Source organism: Haemaphysalis longicornis, unplaced genomic scaffold (genome assembly GCF_048455015.1).
Source record: "Haemaphysalis longicornis isolate Haplotype H1 unplaced genomic scaffold, Haemaphysalis longicornis Haplotype H1 scaffold_12, whole genome shotgun sequence".
NCBI lineage: Eukaryota > Metazoa > Arthropoda > Arachnida > Ixodida > Ixodidae > Haemaphysalis > Haemaphysalis longicornis.
Window position 1 is genome coordinate 21,511,473 of NW_027526225.1, and position 18,420 is coordinate 21,529,892.

An 18,420-nucleotide genomic window follows, 5' to 3' on the forward strand; every position below is an offset into this window, starting at 1 on the left:
CCATTTTTCGTGGCCCGGACCCAACTCCTCTGCAGAACATCAAGAACATGGCCTCCATGCTCCATACCCTGGAGAAGATGCGGAACAGCCTCGGCATCATGCACATGCGCCTCAGTTCCTGCTCGCTGGAAGACATTTTCGTCAAGTGAGTCCAGTGGCATGTTGGTTTGAGCTGCTTTTGTGCTACTTCTGGGAAATCTTTGTGAAGTCTCAATCTTGCGAAAAGAAGAATGAGATAATTTCGTGTTTCAAAACTCTATTTGAGTGCTTTCAAGTGGCCCGCAGCTACTCTGTTTCCTTTCTTAGCACTTCAACACCTCCGACGTACAAGACGATAAAGAAAAGGTCAGATTACAGACGATAAACATGGCAATTTCAAATCAAATTTGTGTGGCTAAAATACTCAGTCTTAATTTCCGTCGTCTACGGCTTTTCTTGAGTATCTTTCCATGGTGTTATAGAAATGGCGGCTGCCGAATAGCGCACTCTTGTTTAAGAGCTTACGTACTGTCGTACGTATTTAGATATTTTCTTCTTTATTTCGTCGCGGCTCCAGAATGGGCCAATGTATTACTAAGAATGGGAACTGGCCTGGCTGGTTTAATTAAGATCTCTTGCCTTCTATTTTCGTAGACTGGCGCACCGCACGGCGGTGAAGGAGACACCCGACGCTGGGGACGCTCAAGGTGCAACGGTGCCGACAGTCATGGATACTGCGAAGGCGGTTGAAGGTGGGACGAAAAAGAGGAACACAGTATTTTTATCGGTGAAGATGAGTAAACACACAGGGATGATTTTTTTTGCATAGACTTCATAAACACACATTTTCATAGCTGAAATTTGTAAGCGCCCTTGGCGGTTTTCCATCTCGCCACCCAGTTCTTTCACGATAATGGCGGCTTGGTTTGTGGCTGCGAGTACGTTCGTTACTTGCTGGAAACTCGTCACTCCCAGGTGTAAACTTCCGCTTAAAGAGGTCGAAATCCTAAATGCTTTCAGAACGTAGTCAAACTAAACATTCAGTACACCGAATACGGGGTCACAAAATACCACAGCCGTAAACTACTGCTACATGCCCATCAGATAACTTTGGAACTTGCTCAAAAGATTTGTCTCTCTTTCCCGGTCTTGGCGTTCTTCGGCCGCTAGAATTACGTCATTACCGCGGTGCAGCGGCTGTTTGCCGGATTTCTTTCAGTTTAAGCAATGAACGCATTCGATAGCGGCTTTAAGGCGAAAGCCACAAAAGGAAAGCAGAAACGGAAGGCGTATCTGCTGCGACGAGCAAATTGCGCAGTGACGATTCGGGCTGGCGATAACAATAAACCTTTTCATCCGTCAATATTTAATATTATGAGATCATGTTCTGGGCTGTGTTGCACATGCGCAGTTACATCTCCCTGCCGACTGCGCCCATTGTGGGGTCGTTTGGACAGCTCACTGATAAAATGAAAGCTCCCATGACGAAGAAAATACAAAGGTCTATATCTTTCCCATTGCGAAGGAAAGAGTGAAAGCGTTTATCGGAAGTGTTGCAAGGTCCCTTTAGAAGGGCAAAAAAGACATAATACAGGTCGGGTTGATTGAAAAGACTACTTTGTTCAATTAACAATGCTACCCAATTTTTTCGCAGAGTTAGAACAATAGACGGATGTATAAAGAAACATGCGAAGCCGTGGCGTCACCCCATTCACTTTCCGGCAACTTTTTGATGTCGTCACATAATTTTGCTTGTCTGATTGGCGGCCATCAACCTGAACCATCACTATTAAACGTGATGGGACGATTGACCGAAGAGGCATCCGTTTAATGGTATCACTGGAATGTAACGTGAAGTGATAACTGTTTTTTGTGCTGACCCATAGTATGTCACTCTTGCTCATAACACGTCACTGTAGCGCGAAATTTGACAGTTTGCGGCACTTCTCACGTTTATTGGTTGAAAATCGTCTTTTGTGGCTGGAATTGAGCCAAATCAGGTAGTGAAAATCAGTTCCCTCAAAATAAACAAAGGTGTGTCTTGTCTTCGTGGCTCGTTAATATGGCCAGGAAGAAAAAATACAACGCTGCTCTCTTCGAAAGAACCAGCCCTTGGTAGCTCAGTCACCCCTATTTCATCTACGAAGAACAATTTTTACTCGAAAAGAAGTCATAAAGGTTGGGAAACTCGAAGATGACTGGCCATAGTGAAGTAATGGGCCCAGGACGCAGGCTAAAATCATAACAGGAATACCGCAGGAACCTAGCAAGAATTTCTGTTGTACGACAAAAAGCTTTGCTGTGACAGCAGAAGTCCTGTTGTTATGACAAAGCTATCTATTATTACGACACACATTTCTGTCGTAACGACAAAGTCAAATTTCTCAACAACAAACATTCGCGTAGTCACAAACGACAGCCATTGAAGCCACTCTTCGCAATGGGCAATAACATTCAAACAATGTGCTACTGATGGGACATCAGGATCACGACAAGACAGGAACTCGACACTTCGGAACATCAAAATCAGGACAGGAACACGACACACGACAGAACATCAGAATCGCGACACGACATGAATATGGCAAGACGACAGTACGACACGCAAAAATACGACAAACCACCGAAATTTTTCTTGTCATTTTCGACTGGGGAATGACGTGTTATGTGCCCAAACTAAAAACATTTTTATCAGTGTGTTAATTCCGCATTAGCAGTTAGGTTATATTATGGAACGGAAGTAGATTCCCTGCTGCAATCGCACAGACGTGTTTTTTTTGGCGATGGTTAGGTCGGAGGAAGAACAAACAAGATTCTGTGACGCAATAAAAAACTGAGGCTTTCCTCAGTTGATGTGTAGCGCTCGTCCCGTATAACTGTCTCTTCTTCTGTCCTCGTCTGGTGCGCTTTTTACCATGTCGAAGTCATATCCCCAACTAGCCCAAATTTCTGCGTTGAGTAATCAAAAAGTTGCCGGAATGTGTCAGGGTAGTCGTCACTGGTTGACATGTTTTCTTTATTACGTTCGTTATTTGTTTGAAGTTCGCGATAAATTTGCTATTGTTGTTATCGGGATAAAAAACCCTGTTAATAAACCGAACTTGTATTTTGGATTCTCGGGCCCTTTAAGGGCATGCTACGTATTGACATAGAAATTTTCTTTTCATTTTTAGTGTAAAGCAATAAGTGTCTCATTGACACATATGTATGCTTAGCTTTATCGTAGCTAAAGAAGTGCTTTTTAAGGTGGATGACTGACTATATTTGGCAGGCTTCAAAGCTGACCTCAGCCACGAGAAAAATAAATCCGACGTTAAACTTGTGTGGTCCGGGAGACATTCGGCAAACGGTCTCATACAATTAATTTTTGGAAAGCTCCACTATTTAAAGCAGGTTACACAACCAATCCGTACTGCCAATAATGACTTCCTGAGCAGGAAGGTGAAAATTATTCCTGAATAGCTTGAAAGGAAACTCAGGCACCTTATTCCTACAGCGGGCATAAATAGGTGTGGGTTGCTGACGATAACGAACATATCCGCGAAGAAAACGCTGCACGAAATTAGGAACTCATCGATGTGGTTCAATTGTAGCTGCGATGGCTGATCTAAAGATACACGTTTAGACATGAAGACCGCCAATACCTTTCAGACTGCACTGTGAGGGTGCGAAAAGCAATCACAGGAAATAAGCAACACAGCTACAGAGAAGACCCGCTAGGCCTGCCCATTCGATGAGTGAACGTGGCTACGTATTCGGATTTCATCAAAGGAATTCACTCTCTTTAGGTCTAAAATTCTAACACGTGGTTTCTTATGCTTCCTGAGAAGATTGTCGTATAGTTAACTAACTCGTATTCTCTCTTGTAGCTTAACGCTACAATGTAAAATGATTTTACACCCTTTTTACAATGTTACGCCACAGCAAAAAAAAAAAAAACACTCTTGTAAAAGGTTTTATAAACAACAACACACAATGTAAAAGCGTGTTTTCTTGTGTTCTCCGCAGGCTGTGAGGGTGTTAGATATCCTAATAACCCTTTCAAAGTGTTTCGTTTTTTTACTGGGGTGCAAAGGTGTTAGTTAAAGTCCAAACCATTTTACAGTGTAGAGCATCCTGAGAGCTCAAGTTTGCCTTCCGTCACAATAACGAAACCACCATCATTTTACCGTCATCGTGTTAGGCTTTCAGCGTCTCGGGCACAAATTTCCCCACAGAGGCGGACGCCCTGAAGCAGCTGTGCTCTGCGCGTGGCTCGGAGGCCGACGTGTGGTCCGTGCTCTGCGCCCTGTTCCTCAAGCGAGCCCTGATGTGGAGGCGCGTGTGGTGGACCAAGTCCCTGAGCGTGCTCCTCCCGGCTGCCTCCCTGGTGATGCTGGCGCTGTGCGAGCACCACTTCCTGCCCGCACGAGCTGCGCCCAGGAACAACGCCACCTACGTGCTACGGACGTTCTTCGACGATACGAAGACGCAAGGATTTGTGGAGGTCGTCGATAACGCGAGGTTCCGGTCTCCCCTTTTTAAGCCGATAGCCTCTCTTTGTGCTACTTAGACGCGGAAATTGTGGTCTCTCTGTCTGTCTGTCTGTCTGTCTGTCTGTCTGTCTGTCTGTCTGTCTGTCTGTCTGTCTGTCTGTCTGTCTGTCTGTCTGTCTGTCTGTCTGTCTGTTCGTCCGTCCGTCCCTTGATTCATCCGTCCGGATAAAAGGAAAAAGAATTCTCGAACGAGACGTTTATATCGCAAAGCCTTGGAATAATAAGTGTGGGAGTATACGTCATTCCTGCAAACAATATTCAGTAAAAGACAGCATTGGTCACATTTTAAACGTAACATAAATTCATAACAGTTACGCGCAGCGGCTGTAGACGGCTATTGTCTTTTGTCGCCATTTGCAGCGAAGCTAGAAGAGGCAGCCATTTTTTTCTTCTCTGGCTCTCAGCCACCATGGCGGCGCTTGAAGTCGCTGTTCTGCTACGCTTGATGTCACGGACTCGATTGAGTTTTTCTGTCAGGGTTGGCCGCGGATTAACGGCAAAAATTTGTGCCGATGTGCACAGTGTACTGCTAAGGAAGAAAAATTGGTACCCCCCCCCTCCCCCCCCCCCCCCCTCCAATAACGCAGCCGATTGAGGGAATAGAATAAAACTTTGCCACCCGGACTGTTTTGCATATCTGCGGTATCGGAAACTAGCTACGCTACACTTTCTGGTTCACCAGCGTAACCGTTATGATTGCGCACACACGTTGAGGTTAAATATTTCAGCGAAATCATAGTAAAAACAAAGCGTACCGCACACAAGACAGCCTATCCTGCAGCTTATTAGTTGATAGATTTTTTTCTGTTTAAAAAAATTCCCGCTAAAAAAGGACGTGCCAGATACATTTATTTGGCATACAGATGTCCCACCTTGCTTTATCTTTCAGAAAAATGGCGAGGCAAGGTCTGTCTATTGACTTTTACCATTCAAGATTTGTGACGTCACGAACAGCCGTGTAGAAAAATATCCGTTGTTGGTTCTTTGGCATTCGTAAGCCAACTTGCTACTACATGGTACTGCACCTTAAGAGGCCATGACGAAAAGCCACGTCCTTGGTGTACTTTTAAAAGCGAGGTGATAACTCAAAGGACCTGGACTTAATCCTGGACCCGGCGGCCACGTTCCTGACGGAGACGAAACACGAAGACGTCTCTGTAAAGATGTACCAGTGCACAGTGAATATCTCCAGGTGGTTAAATTAATCTGTAATCCTCCACTACCTGGCACCTGGTATCCCAGGTGTAGCTGCGGCGTGTGGAATTACGCCAGACGTCTTAACCACTTGAAAACTAGCTCAACTGAGGCCAAAAACGGCGCTCTTCTTACACACAAAAAAACAATAAAAACCAGAAATAGAAAGATACATTGTCAAATTTCCGATTTCCCTGATTCCTAATTCCTACTACAGTGATGCCATTGGAGAGGCACCCATAATCACAGCGGTCATTGCGATAACTCCGCGCTGTATCTTTCAAGTAGTGTGCTCGAACAGAAGCTGGGGCACCGAAACAAATGAACAATCATCTTTGCTAGCGGTAGCTTTATACGGTGGCCACCAATCGGTGTTAGTCATCCCTCTGACGTCGTTAGGTCAGTGCGAAAAGGTTCTTGTGATTCGCAACTGCTCCACCCGTTTTCCTTAATTTGAGCCAGAATATTTCAAGGATGCGCAAAATTTGAGTGGTAATCTTACGTAGCAATGAATGAGCCGAGCTGTTCTATGGTTTCATCAATCCTGACGTTCATGTGGCCTGGAAGTGCTAGTAGTGTTCGAGAAAATGGGTGTACTGCCGCCGCCTAAAAACAGGTCACGACGCGATGAGTCACTTTGTGGTTTTCTTGCACTGTAAAATGGGTTACATCCTTAAGCGTGATTTTTATCTGTAAAACACCCTTACACCATTGCAAAACACAAAAAGCCCCTTTTTATCGGGTGTATAGTAGAATGAACAGATGTACGTACACCCTAGAAAATACACATGAAAACACTCATTAACTACAAGTTTTCTTTTGTAATTTATAACACGCTTTCAAAGGGTGCTTTTCTTGTGTTTATGCTATGGTGTGAGGGCTTAGTTATAGACAGCGAAAATTCTCTTTAAGAGTCCAGGTATAGATCGCGGCTCATTGTAAACGAATGCTGAACGCGAAGTAACAGCGAGCTCAATGCTTGCAAGAAGTACTTTTCTCTCGCCCGGAACATTGCTGGCGCTAGGCGGGACAAGGACGACGAATTACACAAAAATTAAGCGCACTTCATTTTTGCGCTTCATTTGTGTGTAATTCGTCGTCCTTGTCCCGCCCAGCGCCAGCAATGTTCCGAGTAAAAAACCAACTAGTCCAGTTTCAAGCTCTGGTTTCTCTCGTCGTCTTCTCCTCGCAGCAAGCCGTTCGGCCACAGTGTAGTGCTCCCCACGATGGCCGAGCACGGCGTTCAGACCTTCTCACCAAAGACCATCAATGTGGATCGCGAGCTACTCTTCTGGGCAGAGCAGGGGAACGTCTACGACTACATCCGCCACTACCAATTCGGTGTCAGCCTCCTGAACAAAAGGTGCGCAGAGGGCGCCGTGCACGTTTCCTCACTGCTGTGGTTACTTCGGGCACAAGTTCATCAGGCGTAGCGGCTAGTCGGAAGGCACTGTTTTCTTGCTGCCAAAAACCAGGAGGCAGCGTATTGTGTCGTTTCTCCCTTTTCTGATAGCGCGCTGCTTGTTGGAAAACACTTTTCAAAACCCCGCCAGGTTTATTTCACTCGAATTTATACCGAAGCGCGCGTGTGTGGCATGACTTTATATCTTCAGGTGGAGCATGCAATCTTGGCTCTTTTTGCCTGTCGAGTTTACCATGGCTCATCGCGAGCAGATTTTTAAAATTTCGGAGTCTGAAAAACGGGAGCCGTAGGCCTTACTTAAACGATGCTAAAACGGTTTAAGTTCGTAAGTTTAAGTTCGTAAGCTACAAGCCGGGAGCATATAAGCAGCAGCGCACACCCTGCTACCTTCAGTGGGCACGGAAGAGCGGCAGCCATGCGGTCGTCGCTCAACAATCCACTCTTCTTTTTTGTGCAGGTGGGTAACGCACCTTCACTACATTGTAAACGTTCGAACAATGTTTGTTTGCTGCTGCTGCCGTGCCCAAGTGTAGCAGTTCAGAGTTTTTGCGATTGTGTATTCGTTGTGAAGTTGTTACTGCTTGGCGGCGACATTGAGGTCAACCCTGGTATGACTGATGAAAACGCTGACCAAAAGCATAATGAATTACTTGCTGCAATTCGTGCTCTTTCTGCTAATCAAGATACTCGCCATGCTGAGGTTATGGGCGTTCTCACTGATTTAAGGCAGAATCAGGAGGCGCTAGCTCAAAGAGTGTCTGACCTTACTACGAGGCTAGCCACGGTAGAATCGGCCATTGAGAACCTTGAAAGTGCTCCATCTGCCGCAGACATTCCGCAAATCGTCAACGAAGCCATAAAAAGCGAATCCCTTGCACTAACTTCACGGCTTAGCGAACTAGAAGACCGTTCTAGGCGAGATAACTTGCTTTTTTATGGAATTTCGGATAATCAGCAGGGAACGTGGGAAGACTCTGAAAAACTAATTTGTGACCTATTATCTCGCCACTTCCAAATTCAGCTCAAGGGTGACGAGATCGATCGAGCCCATAGGTTAGGACCATTCGTACGGAATAAAACCAGGCCAATTATAGTTAAATTCGCATCATTTAAGACCAAGGGCGGCATTCTGGCGCAAAAAGCTAAGCTAAAGGGTTCGAACATCTCAATCGGGGAAGATTTCTGCCGAGAAACGCGCCATTCGCGTAAGAAGTTACTTGAATTTGCCAAAGCAAGCGGGCAGGCTTACTCCCTTCGGTTCAATAAACTGACCATTGACAAAAAGGTATATACTTACTGCGCAGCCACCGACACTGTGTGCGAAATTGAGTCCCCCCGAACCGCGCCTGTGGCAGATAACAATATCCCCAGTTCTAGCCCTGTTCGTCCCGGTCCTTCGTAGCTACCTTCTGTGCGCAATATTAACCATGCCTCTGTTTTCTTTACAAATGCTCGAAGTGAAGTGTCCTGAACAAATCTATTGCACTGTCTAGCGCTGTTGATTCGTGTTCAGCCGATATTGTTATCTTGACTGAAACGTGGCTTTCGGCGAAAATTAGGAACAATGAAACATTGAACTGCGAAAAAGCGTACTGTTTTTATAGATACGACAGAGATATTCGTTCAGGAGGGGGCGTTCTTATTGCTGTTAACGAAGTGCTTGTTTCACATGTAATACCGGTTGTCTCGTCGTTAGAACTTGTTTGTGTGCGGGTGCACATTGCTAGTCGCGAATTCATTATTTGCGTTTGCTACAGACCAACCAGTGCCGCTCGAACCTTTTGCAATGACTTTCACGATGTTCTGAACAAACTGATCATTAGATATCCCAAGTCACTTCTTATATTAGGAGACTTTAACTTCCCGGATATAATATGGCACCATGATTCTGTAGTTGTTAAACACAACTCATCTGAGTGCATGGAATTTGTAAACCTATGCTGCGATTTTAACCTCACGCAACTTGTTCACATACCTACTCGATCTACAGGCTCCACAGCTAACATCTTAGACCTAATTCTTGCTTCTACACCGGAATTAATCTCTACTATCACGCATATGCCAGGAATAAGCGATCATTCCATCCTCCAGTTTAATATGAAAGCCCAGGTTCCCTGTAGGAAAGTTCACAAACAAATACAAGATTATGGCAGAGCCGACGTTACCTCAATAACAGCCGAATTAGAGTTGTTTCTACAAACTTATTTCCATGGCTTTTCAGCACGCACAGTTGACGAAAACTGGTCGCTGCACAAGGATAAACTCTTAGCGCTAATCGATCGATATGTACCGAAGAGAACTATAATAACTAATCCTAGCTCGCCTTGGTTCAATAGCTCGCTTAAACGCTTGCGTAACAGGAAGAAACGTTCATTTCGTCGCGCAAAACTAACAAACCGAGCTGATGATTGGCGCACTTATCACACCATTAATAATGAATTTAACAAATCGGTCGCAAGCGCGAAAAAAACGTTCTTTAATGACACATTACCGGTGCTATTACGGACGAACCCGCGAAAATTTTGGAACACTATTAGCGGCACCAAAAGGAACCTCATTCAGTTGCATCATTCAAACGCTCCGGTCCCTCCAAAGCAGTGCTGTACAATTCTAAATAACACCTTTGCTGCAGTGTTCAATTCTACCCATCCTGTACGTACCCCACCTTTAATTTTATCGGATTTTTTACCAATGGATCCTGTTTTTGTCGACTGTGTTGGCATTGAAGCATTAATTAGTAAACATGAAGTTTCCTCCTCTCCTGGACCTGATTGTATTAACGCGAAAATGCTCAAGTGCACTATTGTCTACTCCTCTATTATTCTGTCAGAAATTTTTCAGCAGTCGCTGCGTTGTGGTGCATTGCCTCGTGACTGGAAGGGGGGGAAGGTGGTTCCCGTTCATAAATCCGGTGATGTACATTCTCCCGAAAACTACCGTCCCATCTCTCTTACAAGCATACCCTGCAAACTCCTTGAACATATAATATATTCACAACTGGTTGAATACCTTGAGTCGAATTCATTTTTCACTTCTTCTCAACATGGCTTTCGAAAAACATTCTCATGTGAAACTCAACTTGTAGCCTTTACTAATGACCTTTTTGCAAATAACGACCTTGGATTTCAAACTCACTGCATATTTATTGATTTCGCTAAAGCTTTTGACTCAGTCCCTCACAGCCTATTAATTTTCAAGCTCGGCCAACTAAACCTTGACCCTCTAGTACTTGCATGGATTACAGACTTCCTGTCTAACCGAACTCAATATGTTTTCGCTAATGACTGCACGTCTTCTACCTGTGATGTAACATCTGGTGTTCCGCAAGGATCGGTGTTAGGGCCTCTACTCTTTCTGATATTTATTAACGATTTGCCCGACTGTGTTAAATTCTCGTCGATAAAATTGTTTGCGGATGATTGTGTAATTTATAACAACATTTCTAACTCCTCTGACGTTCAAAATCTTCAAAATGACCTTAACAGCGTTACTAAATGGTGCAATAACTGGTGTATGCAATTAAGTGTTTCTAAGTGCAAAAGTATGCAAATATCTCGCCCTACTGTTAAAACCAATGCTTGCCTGTATTTCCTAGATAACGTTCCCTTGCTCTCTGTTAATTGCTATAAGTACCTAGGTGTTCACATTTCTAATGACCTTTCTTGGAATACCCACATTGAATACGTTGTAAGCAATGCTAACCGCATGCTGGGCTACTTACGCCGAAATTTTTCAACCGTTTCTACCTCCCTTAAACTTAATCTTTACAAAACGCTTGTCCGTTCCAAATTAGAGTACGCGTGCGCATTATGGGATCCTCATCAGGTCACGCTCATTCATTGTCTGGAATCAATTCAAAATCGTGCCGCTCGCTACATCTTATCGTCCTATTCACGTACTGCCAGTGTTTCGTCAATGAAAAAAACGGTTAACCTCCCTGACCTGTCAGTGCGCCGTAGATGTTCTCGTCTGTGTTTATTTCACAAAATATATCACCATAACCCTACCCTAAAAGAACAACTTATTACCCCGCCTCGCTATATTTCATCTCGAGCGGACCATAGTTGCAAAGTCGGCTTGCCGTCTTGTCGTACTAACGTATACAATGACTCATTTATTCCTAAAACGAGTGTACAGTGGAACCACCTCCCTGCCGCCATAGCATCCATTACTGATACAACCCTTTTCAAAACTGCTGTACATAACACCTTTTGCTCGTAGAATGTCATAGGAGATTATGTATTATTTTGCTGTCGTGTAAACAGTGTACATTCATTGTTGTCGTACGCGCATCTCAAACAATCCATTGTCGTAAAAACTGCACATTGTATTCTTTTAAGTTTACCACTCCTTTCTGTTGTGCCCTATGAGCCCTGAAAGTATCTGTAATAAATAAATAAATAAATAAATAAATAAATAAATAAATAAATAAATAAATAAATAAATAAATAAATAAATAAATAAATAAATAAATAAATAAATAAATAAATAAATAAATAAATAAATAAATAAATAAATAAATAAATAAATAAATAAATAAATAAATAAATAAATAAATAAATAAATAAATAAATAAATAAATAAATAAATAAATAAATAAATAAATAAATAAATAAATAAATAAATAAATAAATAAATAAATAAATAAATAAATAAATAAATAAATAAATAAATAAATAAATAAATAAATAAATAAATAAATAAATAAATAAATAAATAAATAAATAAATAAATAAATAAATAAATAAATAAATAAATAAATAAATAAATAAATAAATAAATAAATAAATAAATAAATAAATAAATAAATAAATAAATAAATAAATAAATAAATAAATAAATAAATAAATAAATAAATAAATAAATAAATAAATAAATAAATAAATAAATAAATAAATAAATAAATAATCCACTTCGACGTGGTAAAAAGCGCACTAGACGGGGTCAGAAGAAAAGACAGTGCCACGGGACGAGCGTAATCACGCAGTGCATAGTGCATGGACAGTGTAGGAACAATGAAAAGAAAACACGTAGCATGCTTCGTTCGCAGCGGGAGCAAGCTGCCGGTGTTCCTGTGGTTCAACGGCCAGTGTCCGCACAGCGCCGCCCTGGTGGTGAACATGTTCCACACGGCGATGCTCAGGGACTGCACGGGCAAGAAGGACTCGGCCATCACGCTCGTCAACTCGCTGTCCCTCAACGACAGCCTGAGCGAGAAGATCGAATACGAGCGAGTACACGGCAGGCTCTCCCTTCCCGCAGGTGAGTTCACCTAAAAGATGCATATGGCGGAGGACAGTGGACGGCGCGTGCACGCCTTCTTCTTACGACTGCGTTAAAGGAAGAATACCACGAGCGGCAGCAAACATACTGAACAAGATCAAGGGAAGACCCCATGGAACACACAGATTTACCCGGATCCCCGGCCACGGGGCATTGGCGGGGAACAAAGCGGCTAGCACCTCTGCCCGAGAATTGGCGAACCGGGCGGGTGACAGCACGCCGCTTTTCACCCCACTTCCCAGCGGCTACAGGGAAAGACAGGAAACACTCAGGGCAGGCAGGGCACTTTACCAGCCCCTCACAAAAAGTTGAACGCAATGGAAGCCACCTCCTGGAGACAGATTCAAACAAATACTTTTCCAAACCTCCACAGGTACTATAGCCTCATTTACTCAGGAAAATACCGCCGAGAATGTCCAACCTCCAGCAGCACTCCCACACTCTACCACATCACCTGGGAGTACAACAGCAATTGGCGTGAACACACAGCACCAGAGAAAAAACGAGCCATGGGTGGCAGCCCTGGCCAGCTCGAGCGTGAAAAATTAGCTCCACCTAGTCAACCTGGCCTGGGAGAAGGCCAGACTCAGTGGAGTCCTGGACTAGGAACCGCACCGATCAGCGACACCAAAAGGTCTGTTTTTAATAAAGGTCTGGTCCTTCTCCTTCCTCCGGAGGAGAGGAATCATGATGTGGGGGATGTAGGACATTAGGGATCTTGAATATGAACAAGGAGGATGAGTGTGAGGCGGCAGGGTGCAAGACAAAAAAAAAACACGCATTCTTCAAGGCCTTATACCCACCCTGAAAAGAGTCCTCCTTGCATTCTGAAACGGCTGGAATTGAATAAATACGACTTTACGTCTAGACGTTGTGCCCACTGACAAGGTCTCTCAAATTCCTGAAGCACGTGTATATCGCTGGAGAGCCAGAGTGGACCGAAGAACAGTTCACTGAGCGGGGGCTGGTGGCCGATCGGCACCACTGCATGTGTTTACGCTGTGGAGCTAATACTGATGCTCTTGCGCTGTTTCGATGATATGTAGGAGACTCAGTACCGGAAGCGCGTTCGCTCCACGCTGCCACTCTTTAGGAGTAAGAACTTGCATGCGTTGTCCCAAAACTGCCCTCCAAAGTCCCAGCTTAACGGCGCACCGGTATCTCAAAGCTCTAGTTTTGTTAACCGGCCGGACAATGGCTTCAAAATGTCAGTGGCACTTAGTCGGAAATTTACGCCCCAAATCCCTCATTGGTTAATTTTGAAAAACGTACCCGCACATTTTCTCTTGAGCTCCGTTGATGGCTACCGAATTGTTAATGCTAACGCGAAACAACAAAAAATGCTCGAATTAGAGCGTCATGACAATGACTGGGAAGCACAAACGTGTTGAACTCAACGACTGAACCGATGCGTATAGTTGATGACTGCTTGACAATGGCTTCACGAGGCAAGATGTGAACGTCAGCAGCAGCCGACATGAGTATCACCGGGTCAATGGTGTTCAAACGCTGCCGCTGAATATGTGTTGTACCCGCCGCGGTGGCTCATTGGCTAAGGCGTTGCGCTGCTGAACACGAGGTCACGGGTTCCATTCCCGGCCGCGGTGGCCGCTTTTCAGATGGAGGCGAAAAGCAAAAACGCCCTGTGTATGAGATTTCGGCGCACGTTAAAGATCCCCAGGTGGTCAAAATTAATCCGGAGCCCTCCACTACGGCGCGCCTCATCGCCTGCGCTGCGTCGGCGCGTTGAACCCTACCATCAATCAATATTTGTGTTCTTGCAACCTCGCTCACAGAACACGACCAGTCAGGGTGGTCCTAGCAAGCTCTTAATGCACCGGTTAATTATTCTCAACGCTTTCGAATAGAATGTGCGCCTTCTTACATGCTGAGTGTGGTTTTCAGACCACCTCGGATTAGCCCTGTCACACGCACCTTTCGAAACAAGAGTTCCGCAGTTAGAAACCCAAGGCAGCTAGCGAAGCTTTCTTAGTTTATATGACCGAGAGACAGAGAGAGAGAGGAGAGAGAGAGAGAGAGAGAGAGAGAGAGAGAGAGAGAGAGAGAGAGAGAGAGAGAGAGAGAGAGAGAGAGAGAGAGAGAGAGAGAGAGAGAGAGAGAGAGAGAGAGAGAGAGAGAGAGAGAGAGAGAGAGAGAGAGAGAGACTTTATTCCAAAGCCTGGTTAAGTGCGTTCGGTGACCGACAGCCGCAGCGTGCCGGTGACCAGCTCTTTCCGCGAGACTCTTCTGGGTCTGCATGTCCGAGATGCGGTTTTTAGGAGGTTTTGTACGAGAATTTGAAGGGAAATAGTCCCCTTTGGCGAAGTTTTTGATGGCCATTTTCTTATCTGAAATTATGATTGCAGGGGTTGGCCGGTGAGCTAGTGCCAGCGCAATAGCCGCCTATTCTACCATTGCCGTATTGCGGGTGCGCACAGTAAGGGAATTGATGGGTGGAACGTTGGGGTCATATAGAGCCGTCACAGCATACGCGTCGTGGTGCCTATAGTCGGCCGCGTCCACGTACACCCTGCTTGGGTTTATTGGGTACTTCTCAGTTAGAGTTTGGGCTCGTTCTTCTCTGCGCTTTTGATTGTGTACCGGGTGCATATCTCGCGGGACAGGGCGAATAAGGAGTTGAGCGTGAATTTCATGGGGGATGGGGACACTGGTATTAGCAGTTAGCGGGGCTCGCAGATTCAGTCTGTGCATGATTTGTTGGCCGGTAGGGGATGCCGTCGGTCGCGATAGCTGATTGAGCCTGTGGCTGTATTTCTCAGCTGTATTGTAGACGCCCAACTGTTCTAATCTGGCAGTTGAAGTGCTGTGGGTATTTGTAGGGCTGTCTTGTAGACTTTACGAATAAGGCAATTTACCTTGTTCAGTTCGATCGGGGTGGATTAAAGTATGGTAGCGGGTATGTAAATGGCTGATTACAGATGTTTGGATTATTCGGATTCTTCAGCTTCTTGAGATCCTTTATTCCGGGCTGCTACAGCCGTATTAGTCTTATTGTTTGGTTCACTTCAGCAGTGAGTTGCGCCATGAAGCGAGTGCTGGGACGATTGCTCTGGATAATTAACCCCCAATATCTTTAAGCTGGGTACAGTCGGTACATCCGTTTCGCCAGTACGGATTGGTATGTTTAAGGGTGGCTGGGAGACTCGCTTTTCTGGGAGCACGAGAAGTTCTGATTAAGCTTGGGAGCATCCTAACCTTCCATACTTTCCTCATCGATGACAATTTGGGCTCCTCTCTTCAGGGTACTTTCTATTGAAGCGTCACTGCCTCTCGACGCCCAAAGGTAACCCTTTGCCGGCGTAGAGGCAGGTTTGGGACCTGATCCAATTTACGTGGTATATTAAGCATAGCGAGATTAAATAGCACTGGGGAAAGGACTGCTCCCTGCCTATTGACTGTAGTGACCTCTGACGTGATGTCACCTAGTTGAGTATGGACGTACGGGAGGAAACTTCTAACGTAGTTATATGTGCGTTGGCCTGGAGCTATGGATTCCACGACATTTAGTATGGCCGCATGGGACACTCTATTGAATGCCTTAGTAAGGTCTAGTGTGAGAATGACTGCCGCGTCAACCTTTCAGGGTGGCGTAATATTATGAAATAACTGCAGGTGCACATCTTGACTAGACAGTCCCGCCCGGAAGCCTATCATGGTAATGGGGAGGGCGCCCGTCTTGGCCAGGTACTTGACCAATCGTGCATGAATTCATGCTCCAATACTTTGCCCACACACGAGGTAAAGGAAATTGGACGTACATGGTCGAGAGTAAGAGGCTTGCCCCGTTTTGGAATAAGAGAAATTTTCGCGTGCTTCCACGGGGGGGGGGGGGGGGGGGGGGGGGTAAGGTACCGTTGGTCCAATAATAGTTGAAATACTGAGTGAGGTGGTAAATAGATAGGTCATCTAAATTGCGAAGCATTTTGTTAGTTATGCCATCCGTGCCGGGTGCCGACCCTTGGCGGAGGTGAAGAAGGGCTGCTTGAAATACCGCTTCTATTACATCTTTGTCTGCGTTTTCTTTTCCCTGATAAGGAGGTAGAGTGACTCTCGTACCATTCGCTATGTAAAGCGTTTTGGTTCGCTCTAGGAGCTGGTGGTTCGTTCCCGGGTAGCTCTGAATGATTTGTGTCAGACGATTTTTTGCACTGTTTTAGATTATACGGGGTCCAGCAAGTGTCTTAGTAAGGACCATGTGCGGCACATACTCAGGTTCCCTTTCCTTTGGTCACAGAGTTGTCCCCATCGGCCTTGAGCAAGCTCTGTGGCGTGTGTTTCGAATGGTTGTTCAAGTTGCGCTAGTTTTCGTCGAAGGTGGCGGTTACGTTTATTGAATTTCCGTTTGCGCTGTATACTCTTGTATGCAGACCTATGGTGCAGGTGGGTGTCAGCTATTTCTGCGGGTATCTCGGGTTCTAGCAGTTGGTCGTGCTTACGTTTATCCTCTATTTGGTCCACCAAGCTCTGTAGTGTATTCGCGTTAATGTCCGGAGGGTCCCATTGAGTGCGGGTTTGCCTAAATTCATCCCAGTTGGTTAGATGCTGCTGTCTCAAGCGCGGTTTGAAGTTTGAGGAACGAGAGATACTAAGTTGAATGATGTAGTGGTCGCTTCCTAACGAGCGGTCCGCGCAGCTCCACTGTGCCTTTCTTACCCTGCTAGTGAGAGTGAGGTCTTGTGCAGTATCTTTCTGCACGCTGTTACCAATTCGAGTGGGTATGGAGGGGTTCGATTCAACTGTTAACCGGAGGGACTGCACGTGCTCCCAGAGAAGACGGCCTTTTCGGGTGCTCCCGTTATAGCCACATGCTTTGTGGGGCTCATTAGAGTCCCCTGCTATTATTAGTGGGCTTCTTGTGCTGTCTTACGGCCAAGCTAAAGAGATGCTTAAAGATGTGGGTGTGAGTGCGGGGTCCGCTAAAAACATTCAGGACGTACAGTCGAGAGGCAGTGCGCATTTGGGGGTATAGAACCACCAGATCATGTGGTATGTCTACGCTGTCGAACTGCAACCTGTTTGCCGGGATGTTTCTTCGGACCAGGGTAGCCGTGTATGGGTTATTCGAAGACTGGAACGATTGATATCCGAGAAAAGTTTAACGTTTGGGCCTGCCTCCTGGAGGGCAATTGCCGAGGGAGCTTCCGCTTCTGTCGTTAGCAGCATTCGTAGGTTGGGACGTTTCCTGCCGGAACCCCGGCAATTCTACTGGCAGACTTTGAGGGTTTCACTGTGCCTTGCCATTCACCTGATCATACATTGGTTGCGGGATTGCTTGACTAGCTACAGCGGCATTGAAAGTGGTTGCCATTCCCTGAAAGTAATTTTAAGTTGCGGTTTACAGAGCTTCGATTGTAGCCTGCATGACAGCCTGATTAAGCATGAGGTTTTGGTGGAGGTTAATTTACACCTCTTTTTGCTCGGAGAGTGCCTGTCTACACGTACTTTCGAAGGAGGCCAGGCGTTCCTCCATGTTAGAAGATCCTTTTGGAGCGGCAGGAGCGTCAGATGTTGCCCTCCGTTTTGGTGGCGGTGACGTGGAGTTCTAAGATGCATCTACCTGAGGGCAGCTTGCCTGTTTCTTTAGCTTCACACGTTTAAGTGCAGCATTTTCTTGCGAGCAATAAGTTTATCTCGGCGGGAATCGATTGCAACTCCTTTAAGATGTCTGTTTGAGTGGTTTCGAACAGGAGAAAAGCGAAGAGTGTTGTATCGAGCAGTTGGGAGGTGCGCCTGGGCAGCTCACCTGTGTTTCCGGCTGCCGTCTCGGTGAGGAGGCCCTTGTTGCCGGGTGTCCTTGGAATGCTTTCGTTTGCCTGAGGAAGGCCCCTTGTGGCCGCGGTGTGCAGCGTTTTGAAGGACTGAGGAGGGGTCTTCGTTGGGATCTTGAGCTTGGGACGCAGCTTGTGCGTAGGTGACTGGCTTACGGCGCGGTTGATATCGTTTAGGGCAGTCGACAGCCCCTGTTGGGTGTGGTCCGGCGCACAC

At 45.5% G+C, this 18,420-nt stretch overlaps 1 protein-coding gene across 1 annotated transcript in view; it reads left to right on the forward strand.

The window, feature by feature from the left end:
- The window catches only part of LOC144161528 (phospholipid-transporting ATPase ABCA3-like), a 62,190-nt gene that overhangs the window by 30,069 nt on the left and 13,701 nt on the right, over positions 1–18,420 (forward strand). The window contains exons 9-13 of the mRNA XM_077692186.1: positions 36–145; positions 634–731; positions 4,197–4,482; positions 6,901–7,071; positions 12,182–12,393. Coding sequence (XP_077548312.1) covers positions 36–145; positions 634–731; positions 4,197–4,482; positions 6,901–7,071; positions 12,182–12,393 — 877 coding nt within the window. The remainder of the gene's footprint in view (positions 1–35; positions 146–633; positions 732–4,196; positions 4,483–6,900; positions 7,072–12,181; positions 12,394–18,420) is intronic.